The following is a 24,614-nucleotide window of genomic DNA, read 5'->3' as shown; positions in this document are numbered from 1 at the left end:
ATGAACTGCGCAGATAAGACTTTTGGATTTGCTTTGTTACTGAAATAGGCAAAGATTACCTAATAAGAATTCCTTGATCCCTGTGTTGATGAAATAATTCACAAGCACTGATCAAGCTATATAATTCAAAAGTTACATAGGCTTTGCAATGTTTTGAAATCAGTTTAAGATATATTATTCAGAATACAGAAAGTCCTTGACTTAACAACCATTTAAAATTACAGTGGCACTGAAAAAAATGATTTGCAACTGATCTTTGTTCTTAGAACTGTTGCAGCATCCTCACAGTCAAGTGATCAGAATTTGGGTGCTTGGCAACTGATATGTATGTACAATGATTGCAGAGTCCTGGAGTCATTGATTGCCATTTGCGATCTTCCCAGCCAGCTTCCAACAAGAAGGTCAACAGAGAAAACTGAATTCGCTTAATGATCACATGATTCACTTAACTGCAGTGATTTGCTTAATAATCATGACAAAGAGAGGCGGTTGCTTTACATATTTAGCATATATAAAAGAGGGAAAGGTATCTGGATACACTTAAAATTTGTTGCCTTTTCAGTAAAAATTTCACGTGCATAAATAAATGGTCAAAATTTTCATTAGTTGCTATTGTAATGAAAAACTGTCATATCCATGTTTTCAACATTGTTTTAATTTTATTTACAATCAGAAACCAAAAAGAAAAGAACATAATACTAGAGTATCAACCAATAAAAGAAAAAGTATGATATGTCAAAAACAAAATATTGTTTAAAAAATTCAGCTTGCTGTATTTTACAAAGCATAATCAGAGCTAGAAAAGTTCTAGAAAAGATCAACCAGGTGTGTGAGCAGTTCTTCAGATGAAGGAAATGAATGCAGAAGTTTTGAAAAATAATGTATAGTTTTGGAAACAGATTTTTTCCCCTTTTCCCATTAAAAATTCTTAATGAGTAGAATAAAATATTCAGAAGACACGAAAGGAAATCCTTAAATCACATAGTTTAATTATGGAATTTACTGCCATAAGATATGGTGATGGCTATTAAAGTAGATTATTAGTCATAATAATTAACAGAAGAGAGTTATCAGTGCTACTTGGTGGTCATATGTTGTCTCTGAGATTAGAAACAATATATTTCTAATATTTCAGTTGGTGAGAAGCAACAGTGAGAATTAATATGCTTATGTTCTGCCTTTAGGCTTCCCAAGAAGCTTCTACATAACCTTTATATTAAACAAAAGTTTGAGATCCATCAGTAGAAAATGGTTGTGAATATATTAATATATTACTAGTTCCTTTTATTTTATATGTACCTGGCACAGTGGGATGAGGATTTCTCTCCATGTACAATTCACGCTGATCTTCCATGCAATAAGCTTTGAGGCTGTTTGCGGTTTCATTTCTATGCTATGTACTAGTGCAGGGGTAGGCAACCTCGGCTCTTTTATGACTCATGGACTTCAACTCCCAGAATTCCTGAGTTAGCTATGCTGACTCAGGAATTCTGGGAGTTGAAGTCCATGAGTCATAAAAGAGCCGAGGTTGCCTACCCCTGTACTAGTGTATACTACTCTGTAGCATACTGAAACACCATAATTTTGATTATTACTATTATTATTATTAGCAAAAATCTGAGTTCTATATCGAGGATGTTATTCAGAAATTGTGTTGCCATTTACATTTTGTCCTGCTATTCTCTAAAATAGCTTTTGAAATAGGTTAAGTGACTTGTTTAATATACCTAAAAAATCAAAATCTTGAAAGTTCTTTCAGCTTTACATCTCCAAAGTGCCCAGATTTGATGAGAATAGAATAGAATAGAATAGAATAGAATAGAATAGAATAGAATAGAATAGAATAGAATAGAATAGAATAGAATAGAATAGAATAGAATAGAATAGAGCAGAGCAGAGCAGAGCAGAGCAGGAAGGGACCTTGGAGGTCTTCTAATCCAGTCGCCTGCTCAATGAATTTTTCTCCTTTCAAGAAGTTTATATGATGACTTTATATCATGTGGTATTAACGAAACAGAGTTGTAATGAACCTCTTGCTTGACTCTTGTTTCTCAAGTGATGGTTGCTATGTCCAATTCAACTTACTTTACATGCCCATGTACATTCTCATGTGATGAAAGATAACATCAAACACACCACTTCACATTAAGACATGAACATTTGTAGTGGCACAAAACTGGAAAAGAAATCCACTTTACTCCATGGTTGTGCAAAAACAATCTTCACATTTATTATTTTGTGAGACGTTTACATGAAACAATGATGTGCTCTTGAAAGTAGTTTGAGACACAGTATTTATGTGCTAAATCAGCCAACCGAATCCTGCATGGCTTACACTGAGGAAATCTCCGGGCAAGCCAGAAACAAGACAACTTTGTTGTGCTTAAGATTTTGAAACAGAGTAATTTTAGGAGATGAATATTATGTGCAGCTATTGCTCATAAAGAGTCTGATCAAGAATGTCTGTACTGATTTTCTCCAGCTTTCATTTCTCAGTTCAGAATACATTCAGCTAATCTTAGCCTGGTTAAATCGTTTTGCCTTCTACCCTGCAAAATAGTGGCAATATCACAATTCTTCAGTATAATAAACATAACTAAAGTGTCCCCTCAAAACCTGCCCCATTTCTGCTCTCAAATGTAATTTCCAATTCCTCCGCGGTCCTCTCTGGGATTGCCAAAATTCCCAGTTCTTGGTTTTTAAAAACAACAACAGACAGCCACAAACTAACACAACCAGACAAGCTGTATTTAAAATCTCGAGTTCCAAATAATTTGAGTATATAATCGCATCTTATGCAGTTTCTTGTATAAAACCCATAAGAATTCTTAACATCACCTGAGAAAATCTTTTAAGAATCCCAAGGTAACACTTCTATAAGGAAAGCGTTCTCTAAAAATTAGAAGAATGCTGTAATTTTTCAGAACTACTAAGAAAGGATTTACCTGTTATAATAGCTAAAATTGTTTTTTCTTTTTGGGGGAGTGGGGGCAAGAAATACTTTTTAGTACCATAATAAATAGGTTTTTTTTACTTCTTAAGGTAATATTTTATATTTTAAAGTACATATTAATTTTATAGTCATAATACACTGCAGTCTAAATATTTTCTAAAAGTGCCTATGTCTGAGTGTATGTATAAAAATTAGTTATTAGTTATGTGTCAAGATTGTATATAAAGAGCAGCATTCAACAACACAGCATAAGATAATCTAATACTGAGAGCTACAACTGTACATATTTATATGTTATCATTCTTAGACAAACTTAATGGAAAGTGAGTTAACTGAACCACTATAAAACAGGGCTATATTTATTAATAGATGCCCTAATGTTATAGAAATTTTTTTTTAGTTATGTACCATATGGGCGAGTGCAAAAGGGTTAGGAGGTAAAACATTTTCACTGGTACATGACTATTTAAGTGTATTTAAAAAATTTATTTTAAAACATTGGGGGAAAAATGCACATTTACAGCTCAAAGGGCCATAATCTTTAAACTGATTAGCAGGGCACCTCTTCTGACAGGATAATCATATTGTGTAAACTTAAAATGGAGGCACAAATACATCAGGGGCATAAAGGTCTCTTTCCACTATACACTTTTCACTGTTTTATACTGTATAACATAAACAATGATTAAGCAAAGCTAGAAGAAAATAATCGACTGCTTTTTTTCCAGATTGTTTCTTTAAATCAAAATGTTGTACGTCAGGCTAAAACTATCATGACACCTTTTTCATCTAGCTACACTCAAACCTACTGTGAACAAGTGAATAATTTAAATAGATAATAGAATAGACCCAGTACTAAATGCAAATACTGAGTCACCAAATGTACAGATTAATAAATGGAACTATTAAATTCTATTGCCCTAGTTCTATACTGAAATACTTTCTTAAGTCAGTTAATATACCATTTACAATTCTTCAGTTCGGAAGTGCATTGATTAAATATATCCATAGCAAAAAAGGCTGTATTAATCTCTTTAAAACAGATACTGTTACATATCCTGATTAGTTTTCCTGATTTTGCTAAACGCCACAAGTTTATGCCTGCCCTTTGCTGGGAGCAGAAGGCTTAACCTTTTTTTTCTTTTTCTTTTCCTATTTCGTTTTGTTGTTTTATGATGGGTAAATACCAAGCCAGGCTATATTTGACTGATCTGAAAAATAATCTTAACTTTCATTTTATGAGAATATACACTGAAATTGCAATCACAGTATACCTATCTCAGATGAGTAGCTCTTTCGTATATGCTTTGTATCTATAACAAAATCCAGCTGTTCTCTGTTTTAATATAGAAAGTTAATTTAAATATTTAGAATCAAATTATATATCAGTGGAATGATATATAATGGTCAGTTGGCAGTGTAATAATGTATCCCTTGAAGGATTTTAATTCAAGCCTCTCTGACATACTCTAATTGTAGAAACAGTTTAAGTTATATTGGCTGAGTATTGTGCTTATGCTGGCAATCTCCTGAGTTACTCTGTAGCTGGCAAAAAAGGTTAGTGTATGCAAGTCATTTAAAAAGATATACCTAACATCTGAGCAAGTGAGGAGATCCATGGCTTCTTGTCTCCTACATAAAATAATACACATAAAGAATATTTGCTTATGGATTTAGCTCTGCTCATCAAAGGTATGGCTAACCTCCTATTGATATTCAGCAAATGCACAAAAGGCTAAATCCTTATTCCAAATGAGAAATCCTTAGCCAATTGCTTATTTCAGAGTAGATAATGACTTTCAAAGAGGGTTCTTAATCAGTGGTATGTTATACCACAGGTCACCTGAAAAGATTGTAGGACATGGTGTAAGCCACTAATACCTAGACTACCATACGTAATGCCATACATAATATAGTAACAGTTATACAGTCTATGACCATAATAAAATTGGACTGATTGATAATAACAGAATGCCTGTAAACACACAAATGTCCTTCTTGGGGAAAAGTGTGTGTTTGTATCATATTGGGATCCAGGTTTTGTGCTAAAGTAACTAGGGACCAAAGTCTGAATATCACTCGCTTACAAGATAACCTGACCATTGCAATTTAGCTTATCTTCATCATGATGAGGGTTAGTCTGTAACTAAAGATGTACATTCTGGTATCTTTTGAGCTATACAGCAGAGCTCCTGGAAATTCATTGGTAGAATGAGTATCAAGGAATTAATTCACAGATGGCTAAATATTGTCACTGTGTTCCTTGAGGGATATCAAGTACACTGCAAAAAAGGACCTGTCAAAAATGCCAGTATAAATGCTAGAAAACCAGTGTTATTTTAATATGCCTAGCTAGCTCCCAGCTCAGAATTTCACACTGTGGTTTCTATGGTTTCAATTACTTCTAGTTCACACTGTGAGGGTGATAGAAGGGGACACTCATCTGGCTCCCAGCTACTGTCTGGACTATAATCCTCTTCTGAACTTAGCTCTGCTCCTTCTTCTGTGTCTTCATCACATGACTCTACATAATGAGCCCCAACAGCATTGATCCCAGAATCCTCAGAACTGGAAGGGGATGAGCAATGATCTATTTTTGGTGTATTATTCTCTCTCAAAATTAAGGCGTTGCGTGTGGGGACCTCCTGGGGCTTCATTTTATAGGAAAGAGCAGGAGGTTGCCTCTGCACATAACACATCTTCCCATTGATGCATTTCACACGGTAATTGTCAATAAATAGGTCTGAAATTGTGCAAAACCGTGGGGAGTCTGGTGGTAATGGTGCTTGGAAGACAGGTGCAAACTTCAAAAAGTGTTCTGTGAGAGAGACAGCTATCTGAATAGTATTTATGGTTCCTTGAGGCCGAACAGGTATTTCAGTACTTGGAAGCTGTTCTACTGGAGTCATAGGCTGATAAACGTATTTACCTACAAAAGATATAAAAATAAATATTAGAATCAAATTTTACTTTGTAGAAATTAACTAGATCGTGGCGGGGGGGACTTGTTTTAGTGCTATTGAATGCCAAGTACCAAAAGTCTAAAACAAGAATATGCTTAGCTTATAGGCCTCCTGAAGACATCTGGCTGGCAGCTCCTTGGCTTTGTCCATATACTTATCATTTGTTTCCTCTTAATCACGGAAAATAAATATTCTGTAAAATAGTAGATTCCCCCTTCCCCCTGCCCACATCTTGAAATTATTTGCTTTGTTTTAGGCAAAGTATTACATAACTAAGCCTTTTGTCAGAATGTTATTTTTTTTCTTTGTGCCACCAGGAACTGTTGTGGCTCCAGTTGTTAACAAGACATTTTAAGACAGGAAATGAAGAGGTTTTAAAGGCTCAAAAGCTGCTAGTATTCTGGTAATTATGCCAAGTAGGAAGATAATAGGATTGCATTGACTATACCATATAAAAGCAGGATCAAGGAAAAGGATATTGAAATAAAAAAGAACCATCAATCAATTGGAAAAGGCAGCTTTACTTGGAACAGCTTACGTTCTGGGAGGATCTGGAGCCAGCAGAATAAAAGAGAAAGAACTGGAGAAACTCATAGAATACAAAAACCTGCAAATAGAATGACTGTGGCAAAAGAAAGCAAAAATAATACCAGTAGTATCAGGCACCTCATGTGTAAAACATCAGGAATACCACTAAATAACATCATCATTGACAAAATCACCACCAGCCAATTGCAAAAGGCAGCTTTACTTGGAACAACTTACATCCCAAACATACCTTTAATACCATCAAACAAAATCTGCCTGTCCCTGGCCCTTGGGAAGGGTTCAATACAATAACTGTCTGGCTGACTGTGCCATGAGCCATAATAAAACACACAGAGAACAGCTGGGAAAGATTATTTTGCTGCTGATACTTCGAGGTTCTCTGTCACCCCCAGAGTTGTTCCTTGACTGGCAAGTAATACCTATCAGGGAACAGATTCACAGCTTGGAGCTCCTTCCGGTCTCCCAACCCCCGCTGGAACAGCAGGTAGAAACTATGGCCAGAGGGGACCATGTCCATTTTTGTGGTGCATCAGTTACAACCCTGCCTGAGGTAGAAGTGTTTACCCACAGTAGTTTATGCTATTATTATTACTTAGCTGAGCTGCTGTAATGTTATATTTGGCTCCATCCTAGTTAGAAATTACACTTGGTCCAAAATGGCCCCACATGCTTTGGGGCATTGTTAAGAGCATATAATACTGGTTTTGCAGACTCTGCATTAGTTGCTAATTGATTTACAGGTAGAATTTAAAGTGCTGGTTTAAACTTATAAATTCCTTTAAGACTCAGTGCCTGGATATTTGCAGTATCACCTCCTCCAACCAGTACTATCTGAACAATTAGACCAAAGAGAGGGACACTGTTATTGTTCTTTCATTTTGGGGAGGTCTGAGGGATTGCAATGAAAAGTTGCTGCTTTTCTATGGCATGTTGACTCTATGGAAGAGCCTCCTGGTTATATTCAGAGTAGCTCAGTCCTTGTTGAGGTTTCAGAAGCTTTAAAAGGCAAAAATTGATCATGCCATCTTTACTTTCTATTTTTATTGTTCGTCGTTTTATATTTGGATAGTATGGTTTTACTGTTTCTGTGGATATTACACCATGAATGTTTACTTGGGTTTTATAATCTGCAGAAGCAGCTGAGAATCTCTGGCTTGCAGTGGGGGTAGAAATGTGAAAAATAAATGTAGAGTAGGAGTGACACTTCCAGATACTGGAAGCAAGCATGATAAACTGTGCAGAGGCAGTAGTAGGTAGAGATATTGCTGACCTCTGTTTCTTTTCAAAGGAACCACATACTTCTGCTCTGCTTATGAATGTAGCCCTTCTTATTCTATGTTCTAATAAAAATAACTTCAATACCTAGAAGAAACTAAAGCACAGAAAAGCATAAAGTATAGCACAGAAAAGCATAAAGTATAAAGTAGCAGATTAAAATAAAATAAGGGAGATACAATAAAAGGAAAAAAATAACATAATTTACATAAACCAATTGCTAACTTTCTCTATATCTTCCTCTTTTTAATATATTTTTATTAAAATGTTTAAATAAAAAAAGGATGAAGACTGATACAAACTAATATAAAGTAAGAAGGAAAAAACAAAGAGAAATGCTCCAACACTGGAAGTTTTTAAGAAGAGACTGGACAGCCATTTGTCTGAAATGGTATAAGGCAGACATGTCAAACACAAGGCCCGGGGGCCAAATCCGGCCCGTGAAGTGGTTTCATGCGGCCCGCGAAGCCATCCTGGAAACAGTGAGGGAATGGCCCCCACTGCCTTGGCCCTGGCCCAGAGACCCTCAGATCTGTCCCACTCCTGCCCAGGCCCCCATAGGCACCCTTGATGCGAACGATGTAGAGCTGGCCATGCCCACCCAGTAGGCCATACGCACTCTAGCCATGCCCACCCAGTAGGCCACGCCCACCCAGGCCACACCCACCCGCCCCCCTGAGGGCAACCGCAATGCTGATGCGGCCCTCAATGAAATTGAGTTTGATACCCCTGGTATAAGGTTTTCTTCTTGAGCAGTTAAAATTAGAAAAGAAAGAAAAAGATACAAAGAAGTGTCTTCTGATGGTCATCATACCAATACAAACATACTTAGGCCTCTGTCTCTTAAGGTTACATTAAACAGTATTATTCCTTCTATAATCTATCCTAATCATCAAAAACCTAAATCCCAAAATCATTTTTCTGATTGTATGCAGAAAGGCCATAACTGGCTACCAGTCACCAATAAATGTAAATGACTTTTCCCCAAAGAAGTCAATTTATTCATTTCAGCTAAATTGTGTCAACACTTCTCTATACCTTTCTATCCTTATAAAGCACCCATTTTCCTACCATGTCCAAACATCAATTCATTCTTTGCCTTTTACTATTTAAATATCCTCACTTCTCTTTGACTATGTCATCAACTACATCCCACCATAATTTTTATTGTCTTCTTCTTCCTCTGAAACCATTTGGTTTTCCTTCATTAATTTGTTTTAGGGTTTGTCATTCGTCTAAATAACTAAATGAACTCAGTGCATTTATTTGCATGGCGCCCTCATTTTTATATATGGAGCTCACATACAAGAAGCATCCGTTTATTTTTTATTTTATATCATTTGATTTACCACACACACATATACCGCTTAATAACATATTCTTATTGTGTTCACTTTCTCCTAACATACAAAAAACTTGCCTCTATATAAAAATAGGACAAAATCATAATTCTGCTGAACATCTTCCCAGACATACTTAATAAATTGAACCTCCTATCCCTGAGGTTTTTATGTTCACTCATGCTCTCTCCCCATCTCTTTCTTTATAGGAGAGCAGTAATCACATTCCTCAATCATCAAGTATAGTCTTGACACACGTATTAAACAAGATACACAGCTGTTCCATAAGCAAACCACATCCATATTTCAACTTTTCTTCAATTAAAACAGCTATGCCTCTAGTCTTACAATTAATTGTGTATGACTTCCTTTTCAACATTTTTTTCTTGGATATACTAATATTTGCACCATTCTTTGTAGATCTATTCTTATTCAATCCCGTTCCCATGTCTAACGTATTCCCTGCAGTATATCCTACTTCAGTTTCATAATCATATTTTGATTTTGATTCTAGTCCTCTGCTGAACTATTTAGTTCTTTCATCCACTTCCAAAACAGTTTTTTTTTATTTTCATCAAAAATGCTGTACTGTATCTTATATTATCTTTCAGTTTTAACAGTCCTTGCTCTCTTGGACCATCCATTCTTTTCTTCCTAGCATTTTGCCACAAGTCATGGAGCCTGACTCTCTCATGGACTGAGACAGAGCAACTGGCCCAACGTCAACTTGCTGGCTTTCATGCCTAAGGCAGGGTTAGAACTCATATTTTTTTTTATTTCTTGCTTAGTGCCTTAACTACTAGACCACCACTACTAGGCTCTCTGCTCTGTGTAACTATCTCTCTATACAGCAGCCATTCTCCCTCATGCATTTTTTTTCATCTACCGCCTCTTACACTTCATAATTCCACCAGCTTTTCTTTTTCTATGCCAGCGTCTAACATTTTTTCACTCTTTCAAAACAGTTTCCATATAATCTTTCCTTATATCCATTTCCATTCATTCTTTTGGGTAATCTTCTAACACGTTTTCATACAAGAGTCATAGTTTCTCTTCCTGTTGTCAGTCTGCTTTTATCTTTAATTTCTTTCACTTTCTTTTCTTCCATGTTCCTTTTAAAATCCAGTTGTATCCACAACACAGGCAGCGTTTCCTGCTGACAGGGCACAATAGTAGTCCATTTGTGCATGTTTGCTCGGAATAGCACTAAAATTGTTTTACCTCACAGTAGTTCAGTAGAAGGCCCCAATTTTATAATTATTTAAAATGATAAGGGGTTTTTAATATGGTTTTAAGGTTTTATTGGTTGTAGTTGGGGCTATAGATATAGTTTAATTTTTAATATTTGTATTTTTACTTGTATTTTACTGTTGTTAGCCACCCTGAGTCCTTCGGGAGATAGGGCGGCATATAAGTCCCATTAAATGAATAAATAAATAAATAAATAAAATAACCCTCATTTTGCATGGTAAGAAAACATAAATATTACTTTTTTGTTTTCAGTAGGATAGCTTCTATCAATACAAATATTTGTGTAGGTATTTTATTTTATTTTATTATTCTCCTTTTAATCGATTTTTCTGAAAAGAAAACAGATGGGAGAAGCAGGAGGAAAACTGGGAAGGTTGCAAATGGAAAACAACTTTGCCTGAACTGCTGTTAAATTTTGTGAAAAAGGTATAGTATTTGTGTAATAAAAATCTTGTGAGGAAGCACCTGTACAATCACCAAGCCTACCGCAAATAATGTAGCATGCTGGCTGGGGAATTCTGGGCACTGAAGTCTACAAATATTAAAAGTTGCCAAGTTTGAAAAACACGATTGTCCATATAAATGATAATTATATTTATTCTTTCATTAAAAGAGAAAGATGACAATTGCTTTGGATAACACCCAGGGGGAGGGCCTTCTCTGTGGGTGCACCTACCCTCTGGAACCAGCTGCCCGTGGAGCCTAGGACCGCCCCTGACCTTCATTCATTCCGTCGGGACCTGAAGACCTGGCTCCTTGAGCTCTCCGGCCCAGACTGAGAATTTTTAACTGAGGTTTTTAGTTAAGGGATAATTTAATCTTTTTTAATTGTTTTTTAAACTTTTGTATTTTGTACTGTTTGATTTTAAATACCCTGTAAACCGCCCTGAGTCCTTCGGGAAAGGGCGGTATATAAATTTAATAAAAAATTAAATTAAATTCTCTTTACCATCCAACTGATGGCACTACACATTTTATTTCAGATTGGTGAAAGTGCATTCTACACTAACACAGTTCCTTCTTTTCATTTATAACTACAAATACTACCCAAATGCCTTTGCTTTTAGGGTACGTGTGATAAACACGTGATATGGAAAAACAGAAGTTAAAATATATATATATATATATATATAATATATATATATATAATTATGTATGTGTATATATATATATATAATATATGTATGTGTGTGTGTATATATATATATATATATATATATATATATATATATATATATATATATATATATATATATATATATATATATATAAAACCAAAAATGTAGCTTAGTGCAGGTAACTAAACAAACAGAATAAAAATATCTTTATCCCGTGGCAGGATAAGGAAGTAGCTGCCAGGCAAGCATCACTGGAAAATGGAAGTCCAAATGCAAGGATTCATCATCAGGAAGTCCTTCTTTTCTAGTTGCCAGTGAGATATTCTGATGACTGAGGGCACCTGGTAGAATACATTTTGATATTGACCCAATATAAATGCATGCTCATTCTGATATTGTAGAAAAAGGGTACGTTTTCTGATCGGACAGTGGAGGATGACACTGAGAACATACTGATACAAAAGTAACTAAGAATAGCAGGCATAAGGCAGCAGCTTGTGAAAATCTGGATTTGTTTATAAACCCCTCCAATAACTAGGTAGACAAGCAGCAGTTAATTACTAATATTTGATTATTTAAACATGGGCAAATATTTATAAGTAATTGGAAAATAAATGCAATTTGGAAGAGTATATTTTTTTTAAAAAACTTTTCCCTGAAATACATCCTACCTTCCACAAACCTTTTGTAATTTGGCATAAAAAGGACTGAATGTTTTTCGTAGGTGAAAACTCATGAGATTCTATGATGTTTAAAAGGATCAGTTAGATTATGGGTTCCCTGTAGAACAGTCTTCTCCTCCCCCCCCCCCCCCGGCCCTGCAATGAAATTAAAGTATTGCTTACCAATACAAACATGATAAACACAGCTGAGCTTCCTTTTCCATAAACAGATGTTTTGTTTTTCTATGTGGAGGTAGCAGTTCAACATTGTGCCTTTAAACCCACCAGGAAAAAATTATTTTCTATGAAAGCTCAAAGTAAACTATTAGAGAAAGTGAGAATTAATGTTTGTGTCAAGAGCATCCTCTATAATATTGCAGATAAAATTTTTGAACACTAAAGTATTGCAAACCTAAGCTGGAAAACGGTGGATGATTTTATGGCTCCAAAGAGACACTTTACTTTCTGGATTCGAGATAGACAACAGGGGGGGGGAGAGGAGGAGGGGAGCTTGTGGGACTGTGAAAAATGAGAAATTGTATTGTTTTACACACCAACTCCATTTCTGAATAGTGAAATGTTTTAGGGTAGAGGCCCTCAACCTTTTGGGCAGCAGGGACTGAAGAGAGAGGCTTTTCCATGGATTGAAGGGGGGCGCGGTTTCATGTGCTGCTTGCATCCTGCGGATGGGGCTTCGCTTGTTTGCGCAGCCCAGTTACTGGCATGCGATGGACTGGTGCTGGTCCATGGACCAGGGGTGGGGACTCCTGCTTTAGGGATTCAAGTGTTCACAAGAGGCCTAGTTTCCTTAGATGGAGCCACCATAAATATATGTGATATATGGCTGAGCTAATCAACTGAAGCTTCGTAGCATTAGTTGATAAATTCCAGTTTCCCATTAAAAATTATGGTGAACTTTTAATGCTATTTTTCCTGCATTTAGCAAAGCCAGCTGAGATCTAGTTTCAGAATACTTCCAATAAACTTCTACTGCACAGCAAAGCAAGGAAGAAAAGCCCAACAAGTCAATTCTATAATCACCTTTTTGGAGCCGTTCTACTTGTCCTTGAAATGTTTGGAGTTATCAACTAACTTTTGAGGCCCTACAGCTCTATATAGCCTCGGGTGACATTTTTACAGTACCATAATCCCCTGTACACAAAACAGCTAAAAATTAGTGGGATAGTTTTTTGCTATTTTGAAGCAGAAAAAAATGAAAAGATGGACTTAACTTGATTTAATACAGTTTAAAAAAAAGACTCCAGAGACTTGCACCCAAGATATAGGTGAAACCAATGTAGCTTGGCTCTCTTTATATTACAAAGTCCTGCCCACTTTGTATCATCGACTCCCTCACTCTAGCCCTTACTTCTTAGAAAATTACCTGTGGCCTTAAACTGTATGCACTACCTATACAAATCCTAGCCAAAATGGACAATTGTCTGCATTACGCATATGGCTTGGTTTGGGTATTAGAGGTTCATGGCCTGTGTATTATGGTTAGGGCAGGACTCTTACAATTGCACCAATAGTTATGCCCTTTAACATATACATTCACACAGTCTCTAATACTTGTGTGCAATACTGAGGGAACTGGAGAGGAAACTGACTTCATCCCAAACGTAATTAATAAGGTCCTATGCACAACATCTTCCACAGTGTAGAATATCTCTTCTAAGATGATACTTGTCTGCTCTCATATGCATATAGCATATACAAAACAATATCAGATTTTTTAACAATATTTTAATTATGTGGACGTTATCGTAGATGTAACCTGTTACCCTACCAGTAGTTATTAAGAGAGAAGTCCAATTGAATACAGGATTGCTATGTGAATCTATGAAGACTAATATAATTATTCAACTTGCAGTGCAATCTTTTAACATATCTTTTCAGAAGAAAATCCACTGAGACCTGCTTTGTCAGGCTACATCAATTTGACGTCTACATGGGCATGCTGGATGAAGTTACACAACAGCACAGGGCCAGATATTATCAGTATGCTGAAACTCAATAATTTGAGCATTAATTGACAAAAATTTAATGCTTATCTTTTCAAGTAATTATTTTTAATAATCAGATTAGCTCTCAATCAAAGTAAATTCAAGGTATAAATACATACATACCCTAAATTAATATATTCCAATATATCATGCCTTTTAACTATCCATATATTCCCTTACATTAAATACACAATGTCTCTAAGGAATCTTCAGACACATATGAGTCAAAAAGTAGGGTGTGTGATTTCTTATTCCACATTATGGGTTCTAAAGCAAAAATGCAACATTTATGAAAAAGTAAGACAGGAAGCTTCCAAAGTGCAACATAAGTGTGAAAAGAATTTCCTTGTTTATTCAATCAAAATATCCATCTAATTTAATGTTCTGTTTACCATGGCCAGTTAGTATTACCAATACAGAAGGATGATATGTATTACAAAATTTTTCTTTTGCATCATTTGATATTGCCATCTTTGGGGTTTTAAAGGTAAAGTGTTTAAATATCTCTATAACTTGTAAAATAAGAACTTACACATTTGCCTACATTTGAGAAATCATGGATATGTGAAGAATCTTAAGAATCCTTAAGGACAAGTTTAGTTACTCAGGAACACAGATATAAAATTAAATCCAAACTAAAATATTAGATGATCACATGTGAGATTCTGAAGTAAAAATTAAAGACATTCACATTTCTGTTGTTTTATTTTTTCTAATCACATTAGTAGTTCTATGTCAGGACTGATTCTGCTAAATGTTAACAGGGTTTATCATCTGTTCATAATATTCACAAAAGGATAATTTAATAAGCAAATATTTAAATCTGTTTTAGAAGTGATTATCTGAATGTAATTTTTTTCAGAATATCAAAATAAAAATAAAAAATGCTTTCAAATAATGGTATATTAGAGTGAAAAAATAATATGCTAGGTTGTAATGTTCATTAACTAGTAGAAGGGTTTAAGAAAAATACCATTGACCCATTATATGTTGAATAAAGAATTACTGCATTTTTTATACAAGCATTTCAATCTGGGTAGCAGCAGTGAATACCTTCAAGTAAATAATGAGCTGATGTGTTGTGAGAGTGCTCCCTGCTATTCAGAGCCTTGGTGGAGCAGTGGGCTAATGCCTCCTTAAGTAACACCAGCTGCCTGCAATTAGTGCAGGTTCACATCCCACCAGGCTCAAGGTTGACTCAGCCTTCCATCCTTCCGAGGTAGGTAAAATGAGGACCCAGATTGTTGGGGGCAATTAAGCTGACTTTGTAATAATGCCACTTGGGGGGGGGGTGTATGAAAGCCCTAATAAGCAGGCATATACATAGAATGAAGGCTACTGCTAAGCTTGTAAGCCGCCCTGAGTCTTCGGAGAAGGGCGGGATATAAATGGAATTAAAATTAAAATAAATAAATAAATAAAATGCATTCATTCTTGAAACAGACCAGATAGTCTTTCAAAAGATTTCATGAACTGAAATAATTTTATACATGTGAAAAATGCTTTCTGAATTCACAGTTGCTAAATACCTTTGCAAAGTAGGTTCTACAATGGAAACTTGGTATGATTATTATAAAATCATGATTACATCTCCAAAATGTAGAAGTATATTAAAGTTTGTGTCTCTCTCTGTGTATATGTGTATGGTATGTGCGTGTGCATGCATGTATATGTATGTATGCATGGATAGATGAGAAAGAGAAATATACACAGAGAAAAGGCCTTAAGAAAATAACAGGTATCTACAATTGTACAATTGTATTTGTTTTACAAGTAACCAAAGTAATTTCTAATATGAAATCTCTTGAGTTGCATAAAGATGAATATGTTAAAAGCTTTTTAGCAGGGGTTTAATAAAAGATAATATTTGAAAATGTTAGTGGAGGAAATGTATCATTTTTTGCATTCTACTGTGTTGCATTTACAAAAAAAGGTTCTTACTCGGAGAAAAAAAACTATTATCAAACTCTAAAGTAAAAATCAATGTATTATGCAAAATTAATCCTTCTCTATGGAAAAATGAAATGGAGGTTTGAGTTTAATCCTTGTTTTTGTTCCACATCTGTTCATACTTGCCACTTGAACAACCCCGCTTCCTTTTCCTTCATCATAAATGTAAATGGGAGTACAGAATAACATAAACAGGTGTGAGCTGTGAAAAAGATATTCGCCTGATCAGTTAAATTCTAACTGATTCCTCATTCAACTTGCTTCCAACTTATAACTACTATATGTTCATATGTCAAGAATCTGCTGATCAATTTCACATAATATCTTAGTGAATTTACAGTATTATTATTAATCGTGTGTAAATTATTGGATGGGAAGCATTGCTATGAATTACCTTCCAAAAATTGTATCAAACTATTGCCAAAAATATTTAATATTGCGAATTGACATATTTATGTTATCATTAATTCAATTAATTGAATTTCCCATTATCTCAACCAAAAATATACTTCTGTGAGAGCTAGTGTGGCGTAGTGGTTGTTTGTGTTTGAACTAACCACTCTCTCAGTTTAGTCTATCTCACAGGGTGGTTGTTGTGGGGAAAAAGGTAGAGGAGGGTATACTATGTCCTTCAAGAAGAAGGGTAGGGATATCAATCTAAAAATATTAAATCAGATTTTAATAACGTGGTTATCTCAGATCTTGGGGACCAAAGGTATATCAGAAATATCCTAAAATGCATTCTTAGCATAAACCTCATAATCCAGGAATGGGAACCACTGGTCTTCTAAAGCTTCACAAATAGCAGCCCTTCAAGATTAAGGATGCTTGCAAAATGCATTTTATTGGCATCTAGAGAGCTGCATATTCCCTACTCTGCTACAACTCAATAGTAAGTTTTAGATTAACTACCTGTATTGTTTCGTGGGCTAGACAGAGAATATGGATCAGGTGCCTCAGTTTTGTTTGTTTTATTGTATTTGGTTTTTATTATTGTCATGAGCCATTCAGAGTTGTGTTTTACAAGGTGAGCAATCAAAAAGTCCTTTAAATAAATAAACATTTACACAGTTCTTTTTTTGTAAAAGAAAAAGGTGCTGGAACTCCCACATGTCATGCAACCGGCCTTGCCTACCCTACAAGGTTCCATCCAAAAAAGGTGCCGGAACTCCGTTCTGAGCGTTCTATGACAAAAAAAGCCCTGCATTTACATCATAGAATTTCCCTATAAAAATGTTACATACCAAGAAATCAGAAACCATCACTGTGTCAGAAATGCTTCACATACATAGTAGGATTACAGTATAGCAAACTCATGTTTATAAACCATACTTATTAATACCTGGGAGATTAATTAGCAAAATGAGATAAAAGCTTTACTTCCATCTGTCTTTCAGTTTAAGTCCAACCATCAACTTCTGTTCTATGGTTTATTCAAATATTAAAAAGTTCTAATTCTAGTTTGGCCTCAGTTACATTTCTAATTATAATAAATTAAAATTAAAATTGAGAGATCACTTGAAATGATATGTTATGAAATTGCTCCCAAATCAACTCTTCGTTGGTAGCTAATAACTCTCTGCTCAGCATAGCATGGTTGTAGAAGGATTATATTGCCAGGCTGTAGGCATACTGAGGCCATATAGTAGGATAGTATGAAGCTAGCATGCAATTTTTTTTAATAAAAAGACTGGAAAACAATTTATGGAGTCCTAAAGGCAGTATATATTAAAACTGCAAAAATAGTTAGTCACAGCTTTGCCAAAAAAATGTAAAAATATTTCCTTTGCTGTATCTTGGAAACTTTCCAAAACAGAATCATGTTCAATTAACTCCAAGCAGAAACAATTAATTGTAATTGAATAAATATATACATGTATTCTGATTATTTATCACCCACATCTGGAAATTGCAAGTAATTTGACTAAAATATATATTTCATTATGCAATATTCCCGAGGAGACTCTGTTTAAGTGCTAAATCCATAAGAAGTTTTTATAACTATTTGCATCTGTTTCTCTCAAGAGGTAAAAAAAAGAATCAGAAATCTAAGGAAGACTTTGTGATACTTCAAAGTTTTCCATAGATTTCTGAACATTTTCATCTTTTAAGAGAACATTACATTAGATAGGGAAAAAAACCCAAACCAACCAAGCCCAGGGTCTTTAACTGAAAATAATAATCATTATCCACCATTTTAAGCTGAAGTTCCTAGAAAGTGTTGCCTCTGTATAACTCTGTAAGAAGACATTCACATCACTTGCTGTTTTTACCCTCTCTCTGCAGCTGTGTTGAAGCCCTATTCCTTCCCCAGGGAAGGATGCAAAACATGACATACCATTCTATACACTGTTTTTGCCTCTTCACTGGCACAAGGCTCAGCATCTGTCTTTACAAAAATAAGTGAATTAATACAGGCATATGGAGTCTGTCCCAGGAATAAGAGAAGACGTTCCAATTCAGATTTTAATAAAAACTATTGCTTCATTTAGTTCAAAGTCTTGACAATTCCTGGTAAATATGCTCACGTTTGAGGCAGGCCTATCTTCTAGCTCTAGTAAGAAATGAGAGGAACTTAATCTGGAACCACTATAGATACCATTCTTGCCTTGAAGATATTAACTGTTACCTCTTTGATTTATGCCAACTCAATCATTACATTTAGGGCAACAAAGATATTATTTAAATAATTTCACCTATGTAAAGTTTAGCGAGTCTCATCAGAAATCCTTAATTTCACATGCTAACAAAATAATCCTCAAGATCATCTCATGCTGGCTGAGGAATTCTGGGAGTTGAAGTCCATGAGTCATAAAAGGGCCAGGTTTGAAGACCCCTGCCCTACATGGAAAAAGAGATGCCAGATATTCAAGCTGGTTTTTAAAAAGGCTGAGTAATACAAAACATAATTGCTGATGCAGCCTAGATAATTGAGAAAGCCAAAGAATAGGAAAAAGAAATCAGTATGTGCTTCTTTTATTATAAAAAAATACATTCAGTTGTGCTGATTGGGTCAAGTTGTAGAATATGGTTAGAAAAATGAGAATCCCAGAACATCTAATTCTCCTGATAGGATAGTAGAGATAGAACATAATGAGGAACACTGACTCCAGGTTGCCAAAGAAGTGAGTCAAGGCTGTATAATCTCCCCTTTTTATTCAATCTATATGCTGAATGTATATTAAATACTTTCTGCCTTGTAGGGTCAACCATCATCAATAAAGTAACAAGCAGTCAAATATGCCGCACACAAACATTTGGTAGAGCAGCCATGAAGAGCTTGGAAAAGATAATCAGATGCCATGATCTACCTATACCTACAAAAATCAGAAAGCGCAAGCCATGGTATTCCCTGTGACACAGTACATGGAAAAGAAACTTGTGCTGGGAAAAGTGGAAGGAAAGAGAACAGCAAAGTGAATTGACTCAGTTACAGTGGCAATGACTACACCACTGGGAGATCTAAAAGACCAGGTTAGCAATAAATCATTATGGAGAAAATCTCTCTGTGTGCTTGATAAGAATCAGCCCTAACTTAATGGTACATAATCAGATGGCCTCACTGGAGTATAGTACTACCAAAAGCAAAAAGCCAAATCTCACATAATGTCTGTTGCGATTTCCACTTGGGATATATATATCATAAAAGAAAACCTGTGATGTTTTTAATGAGTACATGAAAGAGACTGTACAGAAATTCTAAGCTCAGTCGTATATGGGATCACTTGTACTTAATGCTTTCAGACAGTCTAATACAATTTGGATTTTAGATGATGCACCCAACCCTGGTGTGACTATAGTGTTTGAAAGTGGAGAAAATAAACTCAGCCATTTGATCAGAAGCATTAAAGCAACAAATTCAGATAGGCTTGATTGCTCGATAGCCTGAAAATAAAAACATTATCTTGAGCAATCAGTGAACATTACTATGGATTACACAATTCATTCTTTAGAAGAAAACTGTTCTGCTCAGACCTAGTTTAATGCCGAACATGGTGCTAGAAGAGAAGGTAACATATAATTCAAGAGCAGTAACCAACAGGATATTTCTGCAATCTAGAGATAGGGAAAATGTCAAATTTCACACTGCCCTTACCCATTTTCTTAGAAGAATTGTATGTTTTATTGCCATTTGCTAGCACACTGATGCACTGCTAGAAAGAAAAAAACTGATGAAAACACAAGAAGACCAAAACAAGCAGAATTTCAGATTGGACAGGTAGAATTATAAGTGATAACTTTATACTTTCTATTTAGATAGGCAGCTTCCAGAAGGAGACAAAATAACTTCTAATTTATAAATGAAAAATACTTTAAAAACAGAAAACAAAATAATTTGCACATTATAATTTTCACGACTCCTAGGACTTGAGTCTAGCAGATTATGCTGCCCCTATGAACGGGGAGAAAACCTTTGGAGCTTTGAGTGAAAACAATGGCATCCTTACAGAGAAAACATAAAGTGCTATTTATCTGCTACAACAAGCCCCATGCTTTGACTTCCAGTTTTCTGGCTCTGGATAATGAAGTGGTTATAGCTAGCTGGTGACATTTGTTTTGTGACTAGTTCCAGACGGATATTATTACTTCTGCTTATTGCCATTTCCACTGCAGATAAAAGTGTGAAGTAAGTTATATGTTTACAGTTTATAACTTTTTTCCCAGTGTCCAATCTTTTACTCTTTTACTTTTATCAAAAACCATTAATGAGCTGTTAGTCAATTGGAAAATTTAATCTGAACACCAAGAAAAGATGAGCAGACAACATTCTTTATCTAAGAGTAATACAGTCAAACTAAGGGAATCAGTGAAAACAGTAACTTGAAAACTAGACAGCTAGTATTAGGCATAAAACCATTCCATGACAATCTCAGGCTAGTTTTTCAAACCATATATCAAATTACACAGTGCTTTTTTTGTAAAAGAAAAAGGTGCCGGAACTCACACATGTCATACAACCCGCTTTGCCTACTCTACAAAGTTCCATCCAAAAAAAGGTGCTGGAACACCGTTCTGAGCGCTCTATGAGAAAAAAAGCCCTGAAATTACATATGCAGCCACAGAAGAAATGTGAATGGCCTTTTTTTTTTATTATAATCCAAAAGCAAGCTTCACTTACTATTATTTACATTATTCTATGCAAACTACAACAATTGGCTCAAGGTTTAGGGAACTGCGCCCTCCAAATGTAGAGTTACAATTCCCATCCTCCCTCAACGTTGATTGGTACTGGTTGGAGCTACATCAGGAGGGCCACCCCATCTTCTCTAAATAAAGAAAAGATTGAATGGGAAAAGCCAAGAGGTTTTACTGTCCATAGTATTGAAGGATGATTCTACTTCTTGTCTAATACAGGAATATATGACTTCAGCAGTTATGCTATAGTTGGGGGAAAAAAGAAAGAAAGAAAGAGCGAGCTAAGCTGCTTCTAATAGCTACGGAAGGCTTAACTAAGTGGTTTGCTACCTTTCATTGCCTATGGAATCAAGATCTAGGAAAAAGGCAACTGGTGAAAGAGGAGGGATGGGTTCTTTATGTCGCGGTGCGTCCTCCCCGCTACTGTGCTGCGCGGCGATCTGGGCCGCGGGATGCCGGCACCAACTCATCCGACCGCGGCGCTCGGCTGATTGGCGCCGTCGGCGCGCAGATCAGCCCACTCCTTCCTTAGCTTGTCCTACCTAGACCTAGTCAAAAGCCCTCAGGAGATTTCTCTTCCCCGGGAGAACACAGAACTCCATCTAGGCTGCGGATGCCACGCTGTCTGTCACCATTGGTCCTTCGTCAAATCTGCGCTCCGGGCATCGGCATCGAGACGAGGGAAAAAGAAATCAGGCAAGAAGAGCCTACCTCCTCCTCGAAGTGGTTCCTTCTAGAGCAGGGGTCTTCAAACTTGGCCCTTTTATGACTTGTGGACTTCAACTCCCAGAATTCCTCAGCCAGCTTTGCTGGCTGAGGAATTCTGGGAGTTGAAGTCCACAAGTCATAAAAGGGCCAAGTTTGAAGACCCCTGCTCTAGAGCAAAAGCCACAACCCGAAACCCACCAAAAGGTTTAGGTTTTCCCCTCAGGACTCCCAATTCTTCTCCGTCCCCGGTGTGGTTAGCTAATCTCTCTCCCTTTCCGAAGGCTCCACCAATCTCCGCCCGCTGCCTCGTCACGAATCTGCAGCCTTCCGCCAAGGGGTTCCCTGCAACAGCGCGGAACATCTGGAAGGCAGCGGCTTGCAGGGACAACCCTCCCCCCCTCCCGCCGCCGCCGCCGCAATCCCTCCTCCGGTTTGCTTTCTCCCGTCCCATCCGCCGCGCCCATCCCAGCCTCCTCGCCCTGTGTACTCACAATGGCACCAGCCCAGATGGCAACACCAGTGCAGACGGAAGCAGCGGCCGTGACTGTGTGTGGCGCACAGCGACAACCCATCGCAAGGCTGAAAGTCGGGTCTTCCCGCGCAACTGCGGGCCAGCGCTTGAGCCTCATCCAGTTTCTCGCTTTTCCCGACCGGAATAGAAGCGGCAGCGACGCTGGCCGCCGCCCCAACCCCGCTCATAGTGTTGTTGCTCCCGCCGCCGCCGCCGCCGCCGCCGCCGCCTTCCCTCACTTGCCGCCCGCTCTGAGCTCCCGCCTTGTCGCCGAGTCACTCCCGCTTGCGCGCACACAAAGCGCAGCGGGTCGGGAAGCAGCGCTTCTTGCCAGGGGAAACGGCGCCACGGGCTAGCCCGGCCCCGCCTGGAGCCACCTTGGCCAGCCGCCCAGCTCCGCCTCAGCCTCGGCTCCAGCCCGCCCCCTCCAGCTAGCGACGGGGCGGGGAAAACGAGGGAGGGGAAGTCAGCCGTGGGGACTCCGCTGAAGCGCTCCTGAGCGGCGGGAGGAGGAAGGTTGGAGGAGGATTAGGAGAGAGCGAGCTGCGGAATCCTCCCCGGGAGATTAAACCAGTCGGCGTTCCCCGCCCTCTGTCTGGAGCGAGCGCTCACTGACAAGCTCCTGTGGGCGAGGCGAAAGGAGAGACAGCTCGCAGCCAGTCAAAAGACCGGGGGGGGGGACTTTTCTCTCCAGCCAACGGTTACTCCTCGCTCCCAAGTTCATGCGGAGCCCCCTTGGAACCGTAGGCATCTCCCACCATTCGCACAACCCAGGGCCTAGATCAGGGGTCTTCAAACTTGGCCCTTTTATGACTCGTGGACTTCAACTCCCAGAATTCCTCAGCCAGCATGGCTGGCTGAGGAATTCTGGGAGTTGAAGTCCACGAGTCATAAAAGGGCCAAGTTTGAAGACCCCTGGCCTAGATCCTTTGGGATTTTAGCGTATAGTGACCAATTGTTTCTCTTTTAATATACCCACCGGGCACAGAGCTGTCGTTCAACGTTTGCTCTCCCCCTCCCTTCAACCTTTCCAGTTCGCTTCCATCTCCCCACCTTGGTGTCTGGACCCAACAGGATACCTCAGGTTCGCTGCTCAGCAGTAGACTGGCCTGGGATGTAAATATCTTCCTGTAGCCTTGCCATAAATAAGGATAAATAATTTACTTGCGTGTTGTTTTTTTTAAAAAAAGCGATTTCATAAATGTGCCATTAGTCTTTATGAATGAAACCATTTCTGTCTGGCCAGTCGATATGTCCTCCTCCTTAAACTGGTGGCATGGAGGTTCACTGGAGCAGAAAATCAGAGGTTATGGAAATAGATAAATGCCATTACATAAAGCTGTCTTCTGCTCCCTTAGTACATTATTCTCTATGACCTGATTCACCAGCACTTAAGAATCCGCCTTCACTGCTGAAATGATGCTCGCTTGCTCCAGATGTTTTGCGTAGAAAGCACTTCTGAACGACGAAGCTTTTCATCTTATCTTTCTCTAGCTAAATTGGTTTTCATTAATGATGAACATGATTTTTACAGGCTTTAATTTAATTTGCATGTTTTAGTGCAATTTAAAAAGGAGAAAAGACAGCAGATGAAAGATTAAAAGAGTTAATATTTCTACTATTAGAACAGTGGTTCCCAACCTTTTCTATACCCCGCATCCCTAGAACGTTTCTGATATATTCTCACACCCCTTGCAAAAGTTTGTAATAACAGCAACAAACTATGCATATACACTATAATTTTGAAAACCCAAGTTTTTACACCCCCTGGAATATCGTCTCGCACCCTCAGGGGGTGCGAGCACCCCTGGTTAGGAACCCCTGTATTAAAAAATGCTTATAGAATCATAGGGCTGAAAGGGACCTTGGGGGTCTTCTAGTCCAATCCCCTGCCAAGGCAGGAGTCCTCGTACCATCCCAGTCAAATGGTTGTCCAATCTTTTTTTAAGAAAAACCCCTCCAGCAATAGAGTAGCACCCATGAATCAGGGAGGCAAACTGTTTCATTGATTAATCGTTTTCATTGATAGGAAATTCCTCCTTATTTTCAGGCTGAATCTCCATCTGATGAACTTCTACCCATTACTTCTTGTTTTACTCCCAAGTGCTATGGAGAATAAATCAACGTTCTCTTCCCTGTGGCAGCCCTTCGAATATTGGAAGACTGCTATCAGGTCTCCCCTAAGCATTCTC

The 24,614-nt window shown here is 37.5% G+C and overlaps 1 protein-coding gene across 1 annotated transcript; it reads right to left on the bottom strand.

Moving 5' to 3' along the window:
• Positions 1-1,556: 1,556 nt before the first annotated feature.
• Positions 1,557-22,747, bottom strand: LOC310641058 (UPF0524 protein C3orf70). Its single transcript, XM_083363740.1, has 2 exons — positions 22,403-22,747; positions 1,557-5,882 (listed from the first exon to the last, which is right to left on the bottom strand). The coding sequence occupies exons 1-2, from the start codon at positions 22,608-22,610 to the stop codon at positions 5,326-5,328; spliced, it is 765 nt and encodes a 254-aa protein (XP_083219866.1). The 5' UTR covers positions 22,611-22,747; the 3' UTR covers positions 1,557-5,325.
• Between the last annotated feature and the right edge of the window lie 1,867 nt (positions 22,748-24,614).

The sequence above is a fragment of the Vipera ursinii genome, assembly GCF_947247035.1.
Source record: "Vipera ursinii genome assembly, chromosome: 5".
NCBI classification, from domain to species: domain Eukaryota; kingdom Metazoa; phylum Chordata; class Lepidosauria; order Squamata; family Viperidae; genus Vipera; species Vipera ursinii.
The sequence above is the reverse complement of the archived record's forward strand: the minus strand, read 5'-3'. Positions and strand labels throughout refer to the sequence as shown.